The sequence below is a fragment of the Macaca nemestrina genome, chromosome X, assembly GCF_043159975.1.
Source record: "Macaca nemestrina isolate mMacNem1 chromosome X, mMacNem.hap1, whole genome shotgun sequence".
Classification (NCBI taxonomy): Eukaryota; Metazoa; Chordata; class Mammalia; order Primates; family Cercopithecidae; genus Macaca; species Macaca nemestrina.
Window position 1 is genome coordinate 119,882,727 of NC_092145.1, and position 24,640 is coordinate 119,907,366.

The following is a 24,640-nucleotide window of genomic DNA, read 5'->3' on the forward strand; positions in this document are numbered from 1 at the left end:
TAAATGGATATGTTAAAGATAACTGTTTGTCCAGTAAGTGCTGTCCATTGTTGGAGTAGGGTATAGAAGTGAAGAAGGAAAAAGTAAATAATAAATGTCTCAACATGATTTTATTAAAATCCTATATAGACCTAGTTAGTATGGAATTGGACTCATGCATTTATTTTCAGAAACTCTTGTAACAAGCTTTTAGTCCTGGATATATTAATATTGAATATGAATATGAGTTGATACTTCAAAGCTTTGAAATTGGCACACTTTCCTTCTCTTTGCCAAAAATACATTCTGTTCTTGTTCTACTTTATCTCCTTGAAAATGTATTGAGCAGGCCTCCTTGATGCATCTCTGCAATCATAGTATCAAATGTATCATGGTGGCCGGGCGCGGTGGCTCAAGCCTGTAATCCCAGCACTTTGGGAGGCCGAGGCGGGCGGATCACAAGGTCAGGAGATCGAGACCACAGTGAAACCCCGTCTCTACTAAAAATACAAAAAATTAGCCGGGCGCGGTGGCGGGCGCCTGTAGTCCCAGCTACTCAGGAGGCTGAGGCAGGAGAATGGCGGGAACCCGGGAGGCGGAGCTTGCAGTGAGCCGAGATTGCGCCACTGCACTCCAGCCTGGGCAACAGCGTGAGACTCCGTCTCAAAAAAAAAAAAAAAAAAAATGTATCATGGTAAACTTCTTCAGTTGCTGTGGTTCATGGACCTGTTGCCTTGTGCAAATTCAAGAACCTTGATCCTATAACCCAAATCAGGCTTGGGACACAAGTTTTGAGAGCGGCATGCTCATGGTGCCTAGTTTTGAACACTTCAGCAAACTTCCCACCTTCTCGTTGAACTCATGTCACAGTCATGCGCAGTAGTAAAGGTCCTCTGGCCACACCCACGAGGGTTTTTCATTTCCTCCATTGTGTTTCTTTGCCTCCTATAGCTTATGCTGATAATGCACAGGCACAGCTCTGTTTTTGCAAGTTGTGCGGCCCAGCTTGTCCTTCACACACGTGTACAGTCTTTATAAAAACCTCTTCACTTTCCTTTTAGGCACACTCATGCTGCTTTTGCTAGTACTTTCAGTGATCTCCCTGCTTTTGCACTGCAGGGCCATAGTGGGGTTAATGATGTTTGTAAAAGCCCCCACAACAAAGCTAACACACATCTGCCAGACCATAAAAGACCATAACCTGGCTCCTCAATTTGTTTAATACTGAGAAGTACAGGAGAAAAGTTGGTTAGGAGCAGCTGTGTAAAGCAAACATTTTTGAATTGGTAAAACTTTTCAGATAGGTTAATCCATTGTCCAGAAAATATCTTCCACGGTTCTTAATTTTTGGCTACTATAGTAGTATTTTGCAGTATTTTAAGTTTGTAACAATTTTGTCAGGTTTCCTTTTGGGGAACCTGGTTTTGGGTTGTTGTTTTTTTCCCCCTCACATGATCATGCTGGGAAGATAAAAGTTACAGTTTATTTTTATTCATTCTGTTCCATTCATAACCTTAAAAGCAAGTAACTATTTTACGGGTGCCTTGAGGTAGAGCTCATTGTATCTGCTTCACAGATTGAAGTGATATACAATGCACTTTCAGGGTTCTGCTGTCCCTAAGAGCATAAATGGAAAAGAGGCTTACACTAATGTTAGTTCTCACTTGAACACATACTGGCTTCTGTGCTTTCCTTTTCTAACTAGATAGATTTTGTGAAAAACCTGTTTTATTTGAAAGGAAGATAATGTACTGCATTTATATTTTCAAACTTGAGATTTAAAAATCTGTCTGAATTGGCTGCTTTATAATTCCTATGGGGAGGGCTGTGTTGTGAGGGGTAAGGGCAGGCAAGTCGTCAGTATACCTGTCAAGTTGAAGAACAGATAAGTGTATGCAATTTCTGTAATAACTACCCAAAATGTAGTTGCACAAAATCTTTCTTGTAGTGATAAAAACTATACAGTGTGAAAGATTAACTTTTGAAAAACTTCAAAAGCTGTATATTGAAGAGGAGCTGTGATAGAAGTTTTAATTAGCACATGCAATCTGTTTTTTGCTCTCAAGTTGTTTATTCCAGGTCAGTGGTTCTCCACCCCAGGGCAGTTTTGCCCTGCAGGGGACTTTTGGCAATGTCTGCAGATGTTTTTGATCATTTACTGAGAAGAGGGAGTAGGAAGTGCTACTGGCACCTAGTTGGTAGAGACCTGGGCTGCACAAAACAGCCCCCTCACCCCACAACAAAGGATTTTCCAGCCCCAAATGCCAATCCTGCCAAGACTGAGAAACTTTGTTCTAGGTGTTATATTCTGAATTAAGGGGTCTGAACCAAGATTCCATAATTCCAATTATATTTGTTGTTTTTTTTTTTGCCTCAATATAGATATTTATTATACCAAATCTGAGAATTAACCACCTTCTGTATGAGGTAAAGGTTATATATAATTAAATAATATCTCTTTTTTTTTTTTTTTTTTTTTTTGAGACAGAGTGTCACTCTGTTGCCCAGGTTGGAGTGCAGTGGCCGGATCTCAGCTCACTGCAAGCTCTGCCTCCCGGGTTTACGCCATTCTCCTGCCTCAGCCTCCGGAGTAGCTGGGACTACAGGCGCCCGCCACCTCGCCTGGCTAGTTTTTTGTATTTTTTAGTAGAGACAGGGTTTCACCGTGTTAGCCAGGATGGTCTCGATCTCCTGACCTCGTGATCCGCCCGTCTCGACCTCCCAGAGTGCTGGGATTACAGGCGTGAGCCACCGCGCCCGGCCTATAATATCTCGTTATTTTATCTCTTACTGAAATTAACTCATAAATAGCTAAAATATATTACCTCATAATGTTTTATGACCAATGAGATAGTTTGTAAAGCTGTAGAAAGAAAATGGATAGGTAGGTATTTTAAGAAACCAAGCTAATACATTCCTCTTGTATATGTGATGTATGTGTGACAATATGTATGTTAAACGAGTTAATACATGTAAAGGTCTATGAAAATAAGGGTTACCTCTACAGAGGAGGAGGTGGTAAAGTGGGGATAATGAACCTGGAATTTTATCATGGTTATTCAGTCAGTGACCAAGATTTGGTTTTACTGCAAGGGAGAATTAACATACATGGGGCCAGGCTTGGTGGTGTGCACCTGTAATTCCAGCTACTTGGGAGGCTGAGGTGGGAGGATCGCTCAGGAGTTCAGGGCTAGCCTGGGCAACACAGCAAGACTCCATCTCTTAAAAAACAAAACATATGAATACCTGCTGTGTCAGCCACCATAAGCACTTTCATTTTCTTCATCAATGACACATAAAGTAATTCTTCATCTCTATTTTGTAATTGGGAAATTCAGAGACATTAAATGTGGCTGAGTCAGAGTTAGAATGTGGGTCTCTGACTCCAAGGCCCTTATTGTTTGTACTGTATCATCCTGTCTTCAAAGAGTGGTTTTATAAGGATTTGTTCCCCTTAGCTTTTCCTTGAGGATGTTCTAGATAGATTTTGTAGAAAACCAGTGTTCTTGATTTTCATTCTGTAGAATTGTAGTCTTTTTTAAAGAACAAAATTATGAATAAAGACAAACATCACTGTTAAAATGAGAGTTCTAATCCATATTGATGTGAATGGAAATGGATTAAATACTATTAATTGCTGTGAATTGCTTCCTGCCTTGGCAGAAGGTATCTAGAAGTGGAGTTTGAACTGAAGCTCTAATGTCATACCCTGTCTGTCATTGTGTACATTGCACTTTGTCTGTGTAAAGTGTATTTCATATGCTGTCTTTTATCACCAGAATTCCTCCCTGTAAGGGTATAAGTGAGGAAACCCAAAAGGCTCTGGACCGCTGTCTTCTTGATTGCACTTTCCGATTACAAGGTAGAAATAACCGCACTTGGGTAGCAGAGTTAGTGTTTGCAAATTGTCCACTTAATGGCACTTCTACCAGGGAGCAAGGTGAGATGTTTCACACATTTTGTCTTTGCATATTTCTAGATTTTTTTAGTATCGGTTACTATTAATATTCTCTTTTAATCCTGTAGGCCCATCCCGGCACGTTTACCTGACATACGAAAATCTGTTGTCTGAGCCTGTTGGTGGTAGAAAAGTGGTTGAAATGTTTCTTAATGACTGGAATAGCATTGCACGATTATATGAGTGTGTGTTGGAATTTGCACGTTCTCTACCAGGTACATGTAGAGATAATCTCCTTTTTAAATAAATAATTTAAAAAAAAAAAGTCCATACCCTTTTTTTTTAACTGAAGAAGTAAAACATGCAGTGTTCAAAGCAAAAAAATCAAAAGTATATCTAATAAAACTTAAGTGTTCCTTTCACTTCAGACTTCAATTTCCTTCCCCTAAAGACAACCACTGTTAAGTTTCTTTTGTTTGCAAAAATTTTACACACAGGTGTACTGTATCATAATAATAGTGCTTATTTACTGTGTGCCATACAATATTATAAACAGTTTGCTTGTGTTAACAAATGAGTTATCTTCACAGTCTTCACAATCACAATCATGAGGTGAGTATTATTCCTCATTTTACAGAAGAAAACAAGTTGCAAAGACCAAGAACTTTGTATAAAGTCCCATAGCTAGTGAGTGGCAGAGTTGGAATTGGAACCCTTTAACCACTATGCTAGACTGCTTCAGTGTATCTCACCTGCCCTTGCCCCCTTTTGTAGAAATGGAAGCATATTATTTATTATGCTGTTGCTTTTTTTAAAACTAAGTTACTTAACTAGAGACCTGTCTGGGCATATAATATTGCCAAAATGCCGTCTTATTCAAATTTATATTTTAAAATTTTACATGTATAATATTAATCTCCTTTTTGTTTCCTTTGGTTTAGACATACCCGCTCATCTAAATATTTTCTCAGAAGTTCGTGTTTATAATTACCGCAAACTTATCTTGTGTTATGGAACCACCAAGGGAAGCTCAGTAAGTCTGATTGAAATGCTGAAGTTCCTGTCTTATGAATTTTTTAAAAATCAAGAATTAAAAAAACATGAAAATTACCTTAATATAAGTAAGAGCTCAAGTAAAAGTTAGGGATAAAATGGTAAATTTTAAATGCTTGTGGCTATAAATATAGTATACTATAATGCTTAACTCTTTAAAATTGAAAACAAAAATAATAACCCTGTGATGGGGTATATGATGTTGAAGCAATTTGGATAAGGTAATGTACTGATGGTGTTTGTATTTTTTTCTTCACTGATTACAGATTTGCTTGGCAATGTGATTATTGTAAGGAAAATTATGTATGAGTGGTTATAACAATATGGGATGTTTTTGCTTTTGGGCACATGAATGTTAACATTGTTTCATCTTAATCTTGAAGTATTTCCTGTAATCTGTAGTTCTTTATTTTTTTCCCACCTCACATGTAAAGTCCTAGAAATGTAGTATAAAAATGCAGTCAACTGGTTTCTCTCTAGACTTCTACGTCAAGTAATGTCAGGTTACTTGAGCTTTTTAAAATCTATTAACCAAATGTATCTGTGTTCAGAGTGGCACCCTTCCCCTTTATGACAGTGCTCCTTAGTTGATGGTACCGAGAGTGTGACTCTTCTTTAGTTCAAGAGAAAAATGAAAAGAAAAACTAATGATAATTTTCAAATAAAGTTTAATAAAGTTGTTTTAGCGCCTTTCTGTTTTATTTAGTAAAAGAGGACTAACACATGGTCAGGGAATGTACTTTCAATATTAACACATATTAGCACATCTGGAGTTCGAATCCAGTCTTATTTTATTGCTTGTTTTCCAAAAAAAAAAATCTCCTTTAGATTTTTGGCATTTTGCCTTACTTTTAACATTTTTTTCCCCCTACTTGAATCTGTTACTTTCTCAGTTTCTGAAACATGTAATCTTTTTCATTTAGATTAGTATCCAGTGGAATTCAGTCCATCAAAAATTCCACATTTCTTTGGGAACTGTTGGCCCAAACTCAGGTTGCAGTAACTGTCACAATACCATTCTCCATCAGCTTCAAGAAATGTTCAACAAAACACCAAATGTGGTTCAGTTATTACAGGTAATTAAGTTTATTTTCTGTCTAAAAATAAGACTTAGTGTGCCAGCCGTGCTGGTTCACACCTGTAATCCCAACACTTTGGGAGGCCAAGGCAAAAGGATTGCTTGTTCTCAGGAGTCCAAGACCAGCTTGGGCAGTGTGGCAAAACCCTGTCTCTATAAAAATACAAAAATTAGCCAGGTGTGGCGATGCACGCCTGTAGTCCCAGCTATCTGGGAGGCTGAAGTGGGAGGGTCACCTGACCCTGGGGAAGTCAAGGCTGCAGTGAGCCGTGATTGTGCCACTGCACTCCAGCCTGGGTGGCAGAATGAGACCCTGTCTTAAAAAACAAACAAACAAACAAAAACCGCATTTAGTGTCTCAGGCAAAACTCTTCAAAAGATCATGGAGACTTGTCTTTAATGACTAAGGCTGATAACTTTTGTCTTCTATATCTTGAACACTTCTTTGAGAATTTTCTTTGATTCAGTGTGGACCCAGTGATCTAGTTTGCATTCTCTTCAAGGGGATGTTTTATGGAATCTGCCAGAAGGACGTTGTCTTGTTTTTGACATTTATACACTGAAAATTCTGAGGTTTTAACGTTTGTACAGAAACTGGCTGCTCTCACTGTGTTTGTTCCTTTTAGGTACTGTTTGATACTCAGGCTCCATTAAATGCCATCAACAAACTCCCCACTGTGCCCATGTTGGGCTTGACCCAGAGAACCAACACTGCCTACCAGTGCTTCTCCATTCTACCACAGTCATCCACCCACATCAGACTGGCCTTCAGGAACATGTATTGCATCGATATATACTGCCGGAGTCGAGGTGTTGTGGCAATACGGGATGGTGCCTATAGTCTTTTTGATAACAGCAAATTAGTTGAAGGTTTCTATCCTGCACCAGGACTAAAGGTAACAGACTTTAGTGTTATAACATGAGTAAACATAAAAATTATCTCTAAAATAGTTTCTTTGATGGGGAAATAATGGGGAAAAGCAACAAATTCCTGTTTAAATTTAATATAGGTAGCAGTGTTAATTCATCATCTCTATAACTTCATTCTGAAGGAGCTAGAAGTTCTCATAAAGTGCCGTGCTTATGTGTATGAGATGATTAAAATATTTTTCTTTACATTCTTACCTTCTGATTAGTAGGATGAAGATACTAAAAAGAGTTGTATTTGGTCTTTGGAACTTTAAAAGTAGTTTTTATCATTGATTTTTGAAAAGATTTGGTCATCAATTCTACTGTGATGCTTATTTATTTATTTATTTATTTATGAGACAGAGTCTCACTTTGTCACCCAGGCTGGAGTATAGTGGCACGATCTTGGCTCACTGCAACCTCAGCCATGTGGGTTCAAGTGACTCTCCTGCCTCAGCCTCCCCAGTAGCTGAGATTATAGGCATGTGCCACCACACCTGGCTAATTTTTGCATTTTTAGTAGGGATGGGATTTCACTATGTTGGCCAGGCTGGTCTCGAACTCCTGACCTCAAGTAATCCACCTGCCTCAGCCTCCCAAAGTGCTGGGATTACAGGCGTGATGTAATCTGTGCCTGGCCTGATGCATTTTAAAAATGTAAGGTCCTGGACCCTCGCAAAGTGCTAGGATCACAGTAACCTGTGCCTGGCCTGATGCTTTTTAAAAATGTAAGGTCCTGGACTACAACTGCCAGAGTGGTTAACTGATGTGATAGCTCAGTTGTATGTGTTTTTTGTCTGGAGTCAAATAAATCTAAAAGGCTTGATTTGAAAAATAGTCTCCTGCAATTCACTCTTGTCATTTTCTTGCTCCCCAGATGCCCTGTTTTCAATTCTTATATAGCTGATTATCTTGGTATTTATATCTTTATCTCTAAGTAGAATGCCTACATTGCTATTTGTTTACTTTTTGGTTGAGGGCATTATCTGATTCTCACAATGGAAGATGAGCATTTTTTTTTTTTTTTTTTTTTCTGTTTTCTTTTCTTTTCTTTTTTTTTTTTGGAGACAGGATCTCGTTCTGTTCTCCAAGCTGGAGTGCAGTGGCATGATCATGGCTCACTGCAGCCTCAACCACCAGGGCTAAATCCGTCCTCCCACCATACCACCTCAACTTCCCCAGTAGCAGGGACCACACCCGGATAATTTTTGTATTTTTTGTAGAGATGGGATTTTGTCATGTTGCCCAGGCTTTAGTTGTTATTAAATTCTTTTTTATGTGTGCCTTCGTCCTTCCAGGCTGCTCTCAGTACATAAACACATTTGCCTTTCCTCCTATCTTGGTAACATGGTTAGGTAGCAATTTTGATTAGATTATTTTTCAGCATTTGCACTGTTATGAATATGTAAGCATTGCTGCAACCAAGCTTACTATGATTATTTTTCCTGTCTTGCTCAACATTTTATTTTATTGGGAATATTAATTGGGTCTTTTTTGGTTTCACTTTCTCTATAGTACCTATCACTAATTAACCTTAAACTCTCTCCTATTTATATAACTCCTTTTAGTATGTTCAAACATATCAAGATACCTTATTGATTTAATCTTGAAGAAATCTCTTCAATAGGCCTCTGACCTGCTCCAATTTTAACTGATAGCAGTCTGGGCCTTCTACACAGTTTTCACTTAGGAATCTGCAAAAGGATGAAAGGGGAGATTCCTCTATTTCTCTTTTATGTTGCATGTTGCATGCCTTGTGTCGTGGGCCCCTTGTTTTTTTTCTTAGTTTATTTCATTGTTTTGATTACTGGGAGAAGGTACATGGTGGGTGGAGAGTTAATTTGAAATCATGTATGCCTGAAAGCATCTTTAGTTTACCCTCATCTAACTGAAGTGGCTAGGTAAAGAACTCTAGGTTGCAATCATTTTCTGTAAAAATTTTGAAGATACTACTTCATTGTCTCGTAGCTTGCATTGTGACTATTGAGATGTGTAATGAGTTCACACTGTTGAACATTATGTGACTTGACTGGGCTCTTTCAGTCTGAAAACTTACATCCTTTTGCTTTGGGAAATTTCCTTGCACTATTTCTTTGTTCATCTCCGTTGTTTTCTCTGTTAGCTCGTTTGGGTACTCCCAGTGTTCTGATGCTAGGCATTGTGGACTTGTCCTCTAGTTTTCTTATTTCTTCTGTTGTTTTTTTTTTGTTTGTTTTTGTTTTTTTTTTTTTTTTTGGTCTCTTGTTTCTGGGAGATACCTCACTTTTTTCCTCTTATCCCTCTATTTTTTATTTCTATCAATATTTTATTTTGGCCATTCTTTAAAAATTTTTTTCAAAAGGTCTTTTTTTGTTTCAAAATGTTTATTTTAAACATTCTATTATATGACAACATTACTTTTTCTTCTTTTTATCCTACATAATCTCTATTTTATTTACCTTGCTTTTGTGTATGTGGGGGTGTGGTATTGATTTCTTTTATATTAGTGTCTTTCCTCAAATGTTAAGCGATTCTTAACTCCCTGCTCTTATTTAAAGGTAAGACTTACTGACTGTGGTCTTCATTGCAGGATGATCTCCTTGTGCCATTTCTTTGGGAAACTCCTGATATCAGTAGCTTTAGGTCTTTTTGTTGGACTGGTGTGAGTACCAAGACAGAAGTATCCAAATCTTCTGCATAGATGGTATGCATCTGGCTCTCAATATTGGGAAAGTCAAATGAGAAAACGAGTATTCTCAAATTTATGTAGACTTTGATCCCCATTTTTTATATGGTAGTCCTTCTCTCAATTGATCTTGGCGTCCCTCAAGTCAGAGATCCTCCTCCAGGGTGGAAGAGATCAACCCAGCTCAGTGAGAATAGCAGAGGATCTGGGAGGGTCTAAGTGTCTCTTAGACTTTCACTTAGTCCTTCTGTTATTAGTCCCACTTTTATCCCCACTTCCAAAGGTACCCATATTAGTCCGTTTTCACACTGCCGTAAAGAGACTACCCAAGACTGGGTAATTTATAAAGGAAAGAGGTTTAATTGACTCACAGTTCCACAAGCTTAACAGAAAGAATGGCTAGGAGGCCTCAGGAAATGTACAATTGTAGTGGAAGGTAAAGGGGAAGCGCAAGAGCAGGGGAAACTTCTACTTATAAAACCATTAGATCTCATGAGAACTCACTATCACAACAGCCTGGGGGGAACTGTCCCCATAATCCAATCAATGAGTCCCTCTCTCAACACATGGGGATTATAATTCGATTACAATTCAAGATGAGATTTGGGTGGGGACACAGAGCCAAACCATATCAGTGCCTGATACTGCCAGTTCCAAAGTGTCTCGGGGATCTGGATGGAAATAGTTTGCTTCTTGGCTTTCCCCACAGCTTACTTAGGATACAGCTTTCTCACATTGGATGGTTCTAGTTGCTACTAAACCATCTGCTTTGCAGCCTCCAGGATGTATTGCTGTTTTTTCTGTTTTCCCATTCTTTTTGTCTTTGTTACTTATTGCTTCAAAATTTTTTTTCCAGTAGTTTTAGTGGGGAAAGAATGCAGTGTGTGTTGTGAGCCCATCATCTTTAATTAAAAGTAGACTGTCGACTTTTTTTTTTTGAGACAGGGTCTCGCTCTGTTGCCCAGGCTGGAGCACAGTGGTGGGATCACGGCTCACTGCAGCCTCAACTTCCCAGGTTCAAGCAGTCCTCCCATCTCAGCCTCCCTAGTAGCTGGATCCACAGGTGTGCACTGTCATGCCTGGCTGATTTTTGTATTTTTTGTAGAGATGAGGTTTTGCCATTGTTGCCCAGGTTGGTCTCGCAAGGGATCCTCCCACCTCAGCCTCCCAAAGTGCTAGGATTATAAGCATGAGCCACTGTGCTCAGCCCACTTTGGACTTTTAATAGCTCTCTAGTGATTCTGATAAGCTTATGATAGAATACTGGGGATGTAAGGAGTGTTAAAGAGAATCTGTGCTTGAAACATAAACTCTGATAGCCTTGCTCAGTTTTGACAATATATAAAAACAAGGCTGTCCCACTCTTAATGGTTCAAGATTAAATCATGTAATATAAAAAAGGAAAAAATTGGATCGTTTTTTACTCAGTTTTCCTTTCATATTTTCTAGTTTAAAAAGTGAGAGCGCTCACTAGCTGGGGAATTTTCCAAGTTATGGCCAATATGCTTTTCATTTTTTACCCCCATTTCTGGATTAGAAGTTAATAAGAAAATATTATGATCTGATGGTAAGAGGTGCCAGGATGTACTTCTTTCTTCAACTTTTTGCTCACACAATATTTCTTAGTTGATATGACCTTTTTTTAGATGCTGTTTTTGTTAACTGTTTTCCTTAGTTTCCAGCTTCAAAATTAACAATATTTCTTCTAGGTTGTCCTAGTAATGATCTTCAAGGATCAACATACTATGTTTCTGTTTAAATATTCTAAATAATTTAAAATGTTTTGCTAATAATGTTAGGTAAAATAATCTAATTTTTACCTGTTTATATCCGTAGACGTTCCTGAATATGTTTGTTGACAGCAATCAGGATGCTCGAAGAAGGTCTGTAAATGAGGACGATAATCCCCCTTCTCCTATAGGAGGAGATATGATGGATTCTTTAATATCGCAGCTCCAGCCACCACCCCAGCAACAGGTAATATCTAGCCAAAATTCCAAGTGGTATCACATTTCTGTAACTTCACAGGTTCTATAGGCATCAAAGACAAGGAGGTCCTTGGTGGGCCCAAGATGCCCAGGAAATACTTATGAAATAATGAGTTACAGAAGGAGGTGAGGAGGAGACTTCCAGTGACAAGAAATGAATAGTGTTGGAAACAGCATTAATCTCAGATCATTCATGCACTTAAAATGATGTTATATGATTCCAGGGATGGAAATATCATCCGCAGGATGTGAGATCTTTGAGAGAGTTTCCTCACCTTGTCTTGAAGGACAGATGCTATTAAAGTAGAGCACAGTGGACTAAATGTCTAGCGATGTTCAGTAGGGACTGCTACAGAGAATAGGTGGACAAATTTTCAGGGTTCTGTCCTCAGACCATTTGGATAAGCCACATCATAGAACCATAAGAGCTTTCAGTTCTGTCCTGTCACCTTCACATGTCTGAGAGTTGAACAGGCCCCTAGGCCAGCCATTGTTTTCTCACAGACCCTCCTGAAATAGAAGGTGAACAGTGATCATTTAGCCCTTCAACAGTCCTGTGTGACTCCCTAGTCTGAAAAATCCTCATTGAGGCTGTAGACTCTGGGCTGGAGTCTTCAGGGGCTCCATTTTTAGTTGTATATGAGCACATAGCCTCTAGGCAAGGCTCTTTGGCACATCCTTTAGTTTTGGTTTACAAAATAGCTCACTGCTTCTCACCCAGAAGCTTTCATGAATAGCATTGCTTGAAACCAGCATTGTGCAGAGAATCCTCTTAGCTTATTTTATTGCTTAGCTTCTGGTCTGGCTACTTAGTGACTACAACTTTCCAGTGCTTAAATCTTTGAAAAAATACTAGATTCTTACTAGAAGGAGGGTTTTTTGGAAGCTCTATTGTTCCTGGCAGCTATTTAGGGTTACTTGCCTTCTCGCTGTTTCCCTTCTTGGCCTTCATGTAGAACAGGGAAGCTCAGTAAAGGCCTATGCGAATGTCTCTGTGTAGCCAAGGTGCTGCACTCTTGTGACAGACATTGACTCAGATGAGATACTAGCCCTCTGAGGATGCTGGGCCACCATGGGAGAGAAGTACCTTGGCCCAGCGGATATCAGAGCAGCTTTTTCCTTGTGGAAGCCACTTTCTTGCATTTTTTATTTTTCCTGTACCTGATATGGAGCAGGGAATGAGCCACATCCTTTGGGGGAAAGAAGTAACTGAGATGGGCTATCTCATGACCATGGCCGTAGCAGGGCCAATGTTATAGGGGGAATGGAGGGAGAATGTGGTCCATTATTCTCTCTGTCTCCCAAGATAAGTTGTTCATTGGCCCCTCTATAATGATTTTTTTTTTTTTTTTTTTTTTTTGAGATGAAGTTTTGTTCTTGTTGCCCAGGCTGGAGTGCAGTGGTGTGATCTCAGCTCACCGCAACCTCCGCCTCCCAGGTTCAAGTGATTCTCCTGCCTCAGCCTCCCGAGTAGCTGGCACTACAGGCACGCACCACCATACCCGGCTGATATTGTATTTTTAGTAGAGAGGGGGTTTCTCCATGTTGGTCAGTCTGGTCTCAAACTCTCGACCTCAGGTGATCTGCCTGCCTTGGCCTCCCAAAGTGCTGTTGTTACTGAAAAAAATCATAATTTGACACAGTGAGAGCCTGCAGCGCTAGTTTATTAGATACTCTGATTTGGCTAAGAGCTCTATACACCCAGTAGCATTTCATACTGAACATGAGATTTCTAACTAGGAAAATAGTTGCAAGCTAAGGCAGAAGGATTAGATGTGGGTAGATTGGCCAAAGGTTAGGATATTCTAGAAAAGTTAGAATGATTTGTCACTTTGGGAAAACTTGAGGAATTTTCTGCTTTTTCTTGCTCTGTATTCAACCTGTAGGTAGAGCCTTTTTGTTTGTTTTGTTTTTAAGTTAAAAAGTTTGACACTTAATACCAAGTCAGAATCCTTTTAAAAGAATATTCATCTGCCATGGTTAAATGTCTTTAGTCGGTGGCTTTGGCTTTATGTACTCCTAAAGATTGAGCCTTTTATTGAGCAGTTTCAGTTTTCAGTTTTTTCTGCTTATCGGATATCTGTGCAATGCTTCTATTTGTAAACTGTTCATCTCCCTGATAAGACAGTTGTGAGAAAAAAATGTTCATAAAGGGATTCATGTACATTTTACTTGATGTTAGCAGGTAGCTTTTCTTCTTTTATGTAAAATGCTGTTTTAGTGTATAAGCTAGTCCATGAGAAAGGAAAGGAAGAAAATATAAAAGTTTATGAATATCATAGTTTTAATTAACAAGTTAGTATGGCTTACATTTCCAAACATAAAGGTACATTCTACATTATTGGATAAAACAGTATGGGCAAATACATGATTTTGTAGCTTATGAGTTAGCCTGAATTCTATAATTTCTTTAAGATAGCTTAGAAAGAATCAATAAAAAAAAAAAAAGTAGACAATCTGGTTTTAAAAATAGGTAAAAGATTCAAGTCATTTCACATAATAGGATGTCCAAGTGGCCAATAAGCACAGAAAAGGTATTCAAACATTATTTGCCATCACAGAAATACAAATTAAAGCTACAATGAGGTAACAACTCCACACCCACAAAAATGACTTTAAGAAACAAATTGATAATTATTTCCAACATTTGATGTTAGGAACAACTGAAACTCTCGTGTGGCACTAGAAAATATGTAAAATGTTACAACTACCTTGTGAAAGTGATAAAGATGAGTAAAGGTCAGGCTGAGCTACCATATTTCATTGATACTAAACGCCACCAAATGTAAGATGCATCAGTTTTTATCTACTGCTCAGAAAGAAAAAGCACTGCCAGTTAAACTAACATCCCATAAATGGAAAGAGACACCCTGATTTTAGAGATATTAAAGTGTGGGGGGAAAATATCTTAGAATCAATGAAATGGTAGATAAATAATAGAGATAAATCAGTTATATGCTAGATATAAAATGAGCAAAAAACATCTTGAGGGATAGAAAGCATTGCAAGATCGGGAAAGAGGATGTTGCTATTTTAAAACATTTCGAAAGTCAGGGTTGTGTTGTTGATGTGTATTTATTTTGCACGCTTTTATACCTCATGTTTCCTATTTGGTAACCAACAAAGTGTATAAATATTAACACTGTTGCTATAATTAGTGAAAGCCACACTCTTATGCTCCATGAAGTTGGCCATTTTACCAACATTTAATTTTCTTCTTTTCAGCCATTTCCAAAGCAGCCAGGAACATCAGGTGCTTATCCTCTTACTTCACCCCCTACATCTTATCATAGCACAGTCAATCAGTCTCCCTCTATGATGCACACACAGTCTCCAGGTAAGATATCACTTACTTTCTTGTCATGTTCAACTTTCAAATCCAAAATACACACACACCCCCCCCACATTGAGAAGCACTGTGCATCTAGCCTCAGGCTTCAGAGAGAATTCCCTTTCTAGTCTATGGCTAGATAGTTGTCACTCATTTATTATGGAAGGTTTGTGAAGTCTGTGTCCAGGCTCAGGAGCACTTTAAAAGGTTTAAATTAATGTCACCCAGAGCCAGACTCACAGCACAACTCCAGGGGGTGCTAATCACAACATGATCTATATTACAGATCGACAGACTCTAAGGCCTATAGAGCCAAATCCTGCCTGTCATCTGTTTTTGTAAATAAAGTTTCATTGGAATGAAGCCACACTTGTTTATGTAATGTCTATGGCTGCTTTCCCACTATGACAGCCCTTTACAGAAAAAGTTTGCTAAGCCATGGAATAGGTGGAAGGGTGGCCTGCCCCCAAGCTCCGAGTCAGGCAGTGCACAGTCTGTTTGTCCAGACATAATGGCTTTGTTGGCAGCCCTATGAAGTGTGCCGTAAAAGTGCTTGAGAATGCCAAATTTTTGCTTTTAACTGAATGATTCAGTGGTATCTCTTGAGCACTTGCTCTGTGCCAAATGCTGCCTGGTGCTGGGGATTTAGCAGTGAACCAGATATCAGCCCTGCTCTTGAGCTTATCATCTAGCAAGGAAGCTAGGTCATCAGATTTATTGGGGAGAATGACCCCTTGCCTACTAGGTCCTGGTAATATGTCCAGAGCCTAATGATGGTTTTTTCAAAGAAAGTTTTAGCATAAAAGATGTGATATGTAATATAGGATGTAAAATATAAGAAATTAAATGATTTTTAAAAGCATGCATAATAAAACCTTTTATCTACTGTAAATATATCAGTCCACTCAACTAAAGAATACATTAAGTAGTTTAGTACCAATTGAAGGCATTCGGGCTTATCAGAAAACAGGACAAACAAAACTACATTAAATCCTGATTTTTAAGTAACAAACCCAACAAATACATCTGCTTTTAAGTTTTCACTTTGAAAAGCAGAATTTGCGGTGCATACTTTTCTCCTTTATAAAATACGAAAATTCTTATAGATATGTATATGTGTGTCTGTATATGAGAAATTTGTATTGACCAGAAAATCCGTTAATCTGCAGGTGGGAGATGTAATGACATAACTTATTCAACAGCTAATTCCATTTGTAAAATGAGAATAATATAAAACCTTTTCCATAGGGATGTTGTAAGAATTCAATGCAATAGTTCACATAAAGTGTTTAGCCTGGGGCGTGGTACGTGACAAATGCCTCTTTGACCAGTCCATTGTAATCTGTCTTGTTGCCCAGATTGGGCTGCTCGACATCCCGCACTGCCTAGGCACTCGCACCCTGGCAGATCCCACCCCCACCATGTCTCACACGTAGCCACTCATATTGCTCTTCACATTACTTCAGTGGTGTCGTTTTAAAAAAATAGATCCTCATTTTTTAAATCTTTAAATTCACTTTTATTTGGGGGGTGGGGTATGCTTCCTCTGCTTAGATTCCTAGATAAACAGTCTTCATCTGTAATGCCAAGTATGATGAGTGTTACAAAAAGGGTCACTTGGGCTTCTGAAAGAGCGTTCGATAAGGAGGGGTTCAATTGTTTGTTTCTTGGGGATGCCTTGTTTGCCTCCCTCCTTTCAACACTAGTTAAGCCGAGACGTGAAGGGTGGGTCAGAGTTACCCAGATGCAGGGACATGGACGAGGAGGATATCTCAGGCAGACTGTGCAGGGTGTGTGGAGTCTGAACTCCCAGAAGATGGTAGACTCTTCCAAATGGCTGGTGTGTGGAGAGACAGGGCTCTGTTCAAAATTTTGGCCTTTATTGTATGGGTAAATAGGAAGCCATTGTTGGATTTTAGTCTGGGTTAAATTTATACAACTGAAAGTGACAAGAGTGGTGGATGGGCAGATTTCACAGAGAAAGGAGCAGGGCGTTCTCTTGAACCTGTTGATTTTGCAAGTCCCCAGAGATTCCTAAGTCAAGATGTCCAGTAGGCAGTTGGCTGTATGAGCCTATAGTTCATCAGAGATGGTTGAGCCACAGATGAAGACTTGGAAGTTGTTGTTGTCATGTCTAGGGTCATTGAAGCCCAAGTGGGTAGTTGAGTCCACCCCTAGGAATACCAGTGGTCAGTAGGGAAGTAGCAGCTAGGGAGGAAGTAGGCAAAACAGGAGAAACAGGATTGTAGAACCCCAGGGGAGTGTGTTTCTAGGATAGGAGTTGACGTTGTTTTTATACAGTAGGAAGGGAAAAATATTTTGAAATACTTATAGTAGTAGACAAGCATATATAGTGCTTACTGTGTGCCAAGCCCTAGTCTAAGCACTTTACCCATTTAATCCTCACAGCAAACCTGTGGTGTAGGTCCTATTATTATTGCCGTTTTATGGAGGAAAACTGAGACATGGAGAAGTTAGGTCGCTTGTCCAGATCATACAGCTAAATAAGTAAACATAAACACTTAAAGGTTGGTCAAGTTGATCAACATACTGACTGAAAGTAAGGCAGTGCTTTAGGTATTACAGAACACAAAAATATGAAATTATCTCACATAGTACAGTTCCCCTCGCCTTATCGCTCTCCGAGGTTTTAGTTGCCTGAGATCAACTGAGGACCAAAAATGGGCAAGTATAGTACAATAAGATATTTAGAGACAGAGAGGTACCATATTCACATAACTTTTCTGATAATATACTGCTAAGAGTGTTCTATTTTACTGTTGTTAATTTTTTACTGTACTTAATTTGTTAATTAAACTTTATCATATATGTGTGTAGGATAAAAACAGGTTTCAATACTATCTGAGGTTTCAGGCATCCACTGGGGGTCTTGGAACATATCCCCTGTGGATAAGGCGGGGACTGCTATAGTAGAGAATTTGAAACATGCTGATATTAAAGGTAATTATGATAATGTAGCAAGTGTTTAAATGTTGCATTTATTCATAGTTTTGGTAGCCATAGTTCACCCTTTCATAATCCTAAATTAAAACTAGTCCTGTGGCTTTAAATAAGTTAACGTTTGCCTGTTTTTTATATCTCCAATCTCAGTCTCTCCGTAAGTCTAGTATTGTATTTTCTTTTTTCTTTCTTTTTTTTTTGGAGACAGAGTCTTGCTCTGTCATCCAGGCTAGAGTACAATGGAGCAATCTCATCTTGCTGCAACCTCCGCCTTCTAGGTTCGAGTAATTCTCCCGCCTCACCCTCCTGAGTAGCTGGGATTACAGGCACGCGCCACTGTGCCTGGCTAATGATTGTATTTTTAGTAGAGACGGGGTTTCGCCATGTTGACCAGGATGGTCTCAAACTCCTGACCTGAGGTGATCTGCCCGCTTCGCCCTCCCAGAGTGCTGGGATTACAGGCGTGAGCCACCACACCCGGCCCGTATTGTATTTTCTAACTGTCTATTCGGCATAATTTCCATGTAATGTCTGGTAGATACCTGAAACTCAGCATGGCTGAAACTAAACTCCGGATCTCTTCACTGCCCCAGTGCTCCTCTTCCCACAGACACCCCAGCTCAGTAAATGGCAGGCCCTTCCTTCCTGCTACTTGGGCTGAAGCTCTTCGAGTCATGCTGGACGTCTCTTTCATACCCATGTTCAGTCATTTACCAAATACTGTCAGCTTGATTTTCAGAATTTACCCAGAATCCAACCACTTTTCACTACCATAGTCTGTCACCTTTACCCAAGCCACTAGTCCTCTCTCACCTGAATTATTGCAGTCATTTCTAACTGGTTTTCCTGTCCCTACCCCTACCCTTGCTCTATAGTCTGTCCCACAGCAGCTAGAGTGATCCTTCTGGGACAGAAGTTCGTCCATGATTTCCGCTCCAAACTCTGCATTGGATTCCCACTCATTCAGGGTAAACCCTAAGTCCTTAGAGTGGCCCATAAGTCCCCATGTGATCTGGGACCCACCCCTCTTCCTCCAGCCTCTCTGGTGTCCTCTCTTCCCACTGCCCACCTCGTTCACTCTGTTCTTGCCACACTGGCTTCCTCCCTGTTATTTATAACTGCTTCCACCTTTGGGGCATTTGCACTAGCTCTCTGTTTGGCTGGAATATCTCATCCCCTGGGTATCCTCATGCCTAATCCTTTCTTCACGTGTCAGCTCACGTGCCCCTTTCCTTAGGCCTTTTCTGATTGCTATATATAAGGAACAATACCCACCTCCTTCACTACACGATATTGTCCCCTTACCCTGTTGTATTTTTTTCCATAGCACTTACCTGACAGATACTTGTCTTTCTCATTCTATTAGAATATAAGCTTTGTTAGGGCAGGAATTTTTGTCTCTTTCGTTAACTGCTGCATCCCCAATGCCTAAAACAGTGCTTGGCATGAAGTTGGCATTCAGGCCTTCTTGTTGAATGAATAACTGAATAAAAAGTACACCGGATTTTTAATCAGTCAATATAAGAGCTAGAATTTGGGCCCATGGAATTGAACACTCTCTTTCGATAATGAAATCTTGCCAGTTTTTCTCTGTGTTATATATATGGGAGCTATACTACTCGTTTCTTTAGTTTGTAGAGAGATTTTTAACTTGGGGTCCTTGGACAGGACATAAAATGTGTCCTGCAAGATTATCTATAATTATTTTCCTTTATTAGGAAATCTGCACGCTGCCAGCTCCCCAAGTGGGGCTTTGAGAGCCCCATCACCAGCGTCATTTGTTCCAACTCCTCCCCCATCCTCGCATGGAATCTCAATAGGACCAGGGGCCAGTTTTGCTAGTCCACATGGTGAGTCCATACATGGAAATCGATACAGCGTAAGAGCTTGATGTGAAAATAATTTTTGTTGAGTAAATTTTTTCATTGCAAAATTAATACTTGTTTATTGAGGAAGTAGCAAAAATATTGCTCAAGCAAAAAGAATCAAATTTATCTAATTCCACCACACAGAGGTAATGACCAGTGAGTTTGTCTCTGCCTTGGACTCTCCCTTGCTGTTGCTCTGCCTTGCCCTTCCTGTCACATGCCCTGCTTGCCTGCCCTCTCACGTTTCTGTTATTCTCGCTTGCTCTCTACCCAGCTGCTTGTCTCCCCCTTCAAATACCTGCCCTTGCCCCCCTACAGTGGGTACCCTAACATAGGAATTGTTTTGAGACTTGAATTTTTTAACTTTTTAACTAAAAAAATTTTATTTTGAATTGATTCAACTAGATAAAAATTAGAACCAGAACCAGAAGTCAGTGAAATGTTTCCTTTTTATTCCACCAACCACCAGTTCCTCTTCCCAGAAACATGTAGATATTCTTGCAGAGCTGTTTCATGCATACACAAGCAAATACATGCAAGTGTTCTTTCCCCTCTCCTTTACACACACGACAGCATACTTTACAGTGTTCAGTGCGTTTTTTCACTTAATATATCATGAGTATGATACCATAGAACATAAACAGGTTCCTCAGTTTTTAAGTTGTATAGCACCTGGGATTTTAGTTTTTACTATTAATATTTGTGGGAACATTTCTGTCACATCATCATACCATATGGCGTAATAATATCCCCTTGTCAGGGTGTACCATGACTTAACTGCTCTCCTATTGTTATATGTTTAGAATGTTGCCATTTTTTTCACAATTAAAAGTGGTGCCATCTGTGCTCCTATCCATGATTGTTTCCTTAAGTTCCAAAAATGGAATTGTTGTATCAAGGGTTTTGAGAAATTCTAAAGCTTTCGAAACATATTGCTAACTGCTCATCTGAAAGGCTGTACCAGTTTCCCATACCATCATACAAGAATGTCTGTTATCCTGCATCATTGCCAGCAGGGAGTATTACATATTTTAAAGACCTTGGCCATTTTGATAGGTGAAAAATGGTATCTTATTGTTTAATGTGTTTCTTTTTTTCCTTTTTTTTTTTTTTTTTTTGAGACAGGGTCTCTCTCTGTTACCCAGGCTGGACTGCAGTGGTGCAATCTCAGCACACTGCAACCTCGGCTTCTCAAGTTCAAGTGATCCTCCTGCCTCAATCCCCTCCCCAGCAAAGTAGCTTGGACTACAGATGTGCACCACCACGCCTGGCTAGTTTTTGTGGGTTTTTTTTTTTGTAGAGATGGGGTTTTGCCGTGTTGCCCAGGCTGGTCTCGAACTCCTGGACTCAAGCAATCCACCCACCTCAGCCTTCCAAAGTGCTGGGATTACAAGTGTGAGCCACCATGCCTGGCCGGTCTTTGGTGTTTCTTATTTTATACCTCCCAGTTATATATGCTTTACCTATGTTCTTGTGTTTTTTCTTACCCATTTTTAAGACTTAAGTAAAGACCATTTAGTCTCTGACATATACATGGTAAAAGTATTTTTTCAGTTTGTCATTTGGTTATAGAGGGATATAAAAAATATGTTGAAGGTATCTGGAGGATGAAATTTATTTATTTATTTTTTATTTTTGAATATTTTCTTGGATACCAATGGAGGATGAAATTTAAATATCAGATTGTTCAGGAAGTCACTGCTTTCAAAACTTGAGTCTTGGTTCATTTCTTAGTCAACGTAGCCTAAATAAAGAATATGGAAAATTTCCTTCTCCTGATTTGTCGAAGTTGGTTTAAAAATATATTTCTGCCTTTAAAGGAACTCTGAGATTGTTTGCTTAATATTTTCATGCATATAGTAGCATACATTGTTACATATTACACACATTGAAGCTTGTGTGAAGGTAAATTTTATCCTCTATCTTTATATTTTTCTAATTTTTGTATCATGTTAAAAAGTACCTTACACAAAATAGAGATTCAGTCATGACATGTTAACACACATCAAGCTTCAGTGAAACATCTTATTGGAAGAAAAAATAAAATTATTACTATGTAAAGATTTGAATGCTGTCAAGTAATTTTCAGTTATTAAAATATAGGTTTTGAGAATCATTTGTTTACCTTTTTTATAGGGACTCTTGACCCTAGTTCCCCATACACTATGGTGTCACCAAGTGGACGAGCAGGGAACTGGCCAGGATCTCCTCAAGTGTCCGGCCCCTCACCAGCAGCACGCATGCCTGGAATGTCACCAGCCAACCCCTCACTACATTCTCCAGTTCCAGATGCTTCTCATTCCCCTCGAGCTGGAACAAGTGAGTATCATCAACATTTTTATGTTCTTTTTTAGTATAACTCAAAGTGACGTATTTTGTTGCATCCTCACATTTGAAAGTCATGATCTACTTTTTGAGAGAGGATACTTAAAGGATATTACATAGGATCCTGATGAAGAGATGCATAAGGGGAGTGGAGTTTCCATGTCCTCTGTGAGCCTCCACATGTTTGGCTATCTGGAAGTTCTCCAAACTCTGTCCTTTTGGGTTTTTATGGAAGTTTCATCATGTAGGCATTATTGATTAAATCACTGGCCACTGGTGATCAACTTTGGGGATGGGGCTGAAACTACCAACCTTCTAATCGTGCCTTGTCTTTCCTATGATCAGCCCCCTTCCTGAAGCTACCCAGGGGCTGCCAGCCATCAGCCATCTCATTAGCATCTCATTAGCATGGACACTTAACCACTTTGAAGATTCCAAAAATTTTAGGATTTGTATGCCAGGAGCTAGGACAAAGACCAAATATATATTTCACAATATCACACATATTAACACAGAAGAGAATTATATACATTTATTGGTTAGCTTTTGCTACATAACAATAACATTTAGTGGCTTAAAACAATATATGATTGTTATATATTGGTTCACAATTCTGCAGGTTGGCAGTTTAGGCTGAGCACAGCTGAGTGATTCTTTCAGGCTCTGCTGGGCAGCTCACTTATGTGTCTGTAGTCAGCTGCTGGGTTTGTTTGGGACTAGCTGATCTAAGATGGCCTCAGATGGCAAGGTTTCGCTCTGCTTTGTGTGGTTTCGCACTTGATCTGAGGCTTGTTCACATGGTGGCTCAACAGGATTTTAAGGCAGGGAGTAGAAGCTGAGGCCTACAACTAGCCCAGTGTCACTTCCACCACATTCTGTTGGTCAGAAGCAAGTCACTAGGCCAGCCAGGTTTCAGGTGGAGAAATAGAGTTCACCCCTTAAAGGAGTTGCTGCAAAGTCATATTGCAAGGGGCCTGGACACAAGAAGGAGAAAAATAGTGGCCATTTTTGCTAACAGGTTGTTAATATACGATTGTTACACCACAAGGAGTAACTGCAACAGTACAGAATGATTTAGAACATCAAAGATGTGTGATGAAGGCAAAACAGGAAGCAGTGAGATAGTATGTATTTGTAAATGACATAACATGTTTTCCTTCCCAAAAGGTTCTCAAACAATGCCAACAAACATGCCTCCTCCTCGTAAACTACCTCAGCGCTCTTGGGCGGCATCCATACCTACCATCCTCACTCACAGTGCCTTGAACATTTTACTGCTGCCCTCTCCAACGCCAGGCCTTGTGCCTGGTCTGGCAGGTAGTTACCTTTGTTCTCCACTTGAGAGATTCCTTGGATCAGTCATCATGAGACGACATCTTCAAAGAATTATTCAACAAGAAACGGTATGGGTACCTAGTGACCTTCTAAGTGGTGATTGTTAAGGGTAAAATGCTCGGTTGTCCTGCAGGATAGGATCTGAACTAACGTGACATTCCTTCACCTTCCCTCCTTTAACAAGCTCGTTAGAATTATGCTTTTCACCCTAAACTGGCATTAAAAATGGACTCCATTATTTTCTTTTCCATTCTTACGTTAACATAGTTCTGCATTATACAATTTGCTGTGCTGTGGCTTCTATGTTATGTGGCTAACATGAACCTGGAGATAGGTCTCTGCAGCACACAGGACCAGTGCGCACAGGATCTGGCCTTGCAGAGAATAGCATACCAGTAATTATTTGCTTTCTGGAGTGCCCATGCAGGCAGACTGATTTTTTGAATCTGAGTCTTTATGGAAATAAAATAATTGGCTGGATGTGGTGGCTTAGACCTATAATCCCAGCACTTTGGAATGCTGAGGCAGGAGGATCACTGAGCCCAAGAGTTCCAGACCACCCTAGGCAATATAGCAAGACCCTCTCTCTACAAAAAATTAAAAAAATTATCAGGCATGCACCTGTAGTCCTAGCTACTTGGGAGGTGTAGGCAGGAGGATTGCTTGAGACCAGGAGTTCCAGGTTACACTGAGCTGTGATCATGCTGCTGCACTCTATCCTGGGTGATCAAGTAAGACCCTGTCTCTAAAAAAATAAAAATAGAAAAAAAAATTTAAAGAAAATTATTTATGGTTACAAGGACAAAAGCTTCTTTTAAAATACATGAACAGGACAGGCACGGTGGCTCATGCCTGTAATCCCAACACTTTGAGAGGCTGAGGTGGGCAGATCTCTTGAGGTCAGGAGTTCAAGACCAGCCTGGGCAACATGATGAAACCCCGTCTCTTCTAAAACATACAAAAATTAGCCAGGCATGGTGGTGTGCACCTGTAATCCCAGCTATATGGGAGGCTGAGGCAGAATTGCTTGAACCCGGGAGGCGGAGGTTGCAGTGAGCCGAGATCGCGCCAGTGCACTCCAGCCTGGGCAATAGAGCGAGACTCTGTCTCATAAATAAATAAATAAATAGATAAACAATTGAATTTTAAAAAACTCTTGTAGAAAAAAGACTTCTAAAAAAAAAAAAAAAAAAGAAAGAAGACTTCTAACTTATCCTATGGTGATAAAGCCTTAGGAGATAATTTATAAT

General features: G+C 39.6%; 1 protein-coding gene across 4 annotated transcripts in view; it reads left to right on the plus strand.

The window, feature by feature from the left end:
* Positions 1 to 24,640, plus strand: part of LOC105500003 (mediator complex subunit 14) — an 88,785-nt gene that overhangs the window by 50,503 nt on the left and 13,642 nt on the right. For 3 of the 4 annotated variants that reach the window (XM_011772920.3, XM_071088486.1, XM_011772909.2), the window contains exons 17-26: positions 3,759 to 3,919; positions 4,006 to 4,152; positions 4,819 to 4,910; positions 5,854 to 6,006; positions 6,635 to 6,904; positions 11,419 to 11,559; positions 14,796 to 14,907; positions 19,581 to 19,712; positions 21,867 to 22,049; positions 23,223 to 23,458. In XM_011772920.3, the coding sequence (XP_011771222.1) occupies positions 3,759 to 3,919; positions 4,006 to 4,152; positions 4,819 to 4,910; positions 5,854 to 6,006; positions 6,635 to 6,904; positions 11,419 to 11,559; positions 14,796 to 14,907; positions 19,581 to 19,712; positions 21,867 to 22,049; positions 23,223 to 23,458 (1,627 nt within the window). The remainder of the gene's footprint in view (positions 1 to 3,758; positions 3,920 to 4,005; positions 4,153 to 4,818; positions 4,911 to 5,853; positions 6,007 to 6,634; positions 6,905 to 11,418; positions 11,560 to 14,795; positions 14,908 to 19,580; positions 19,713 to 21,866; positions 22,050 to 23,222; positions 23,459 to 24,640) is intronic. The other variant, XM_071088485.1, reaches the window with a different exon arrangement.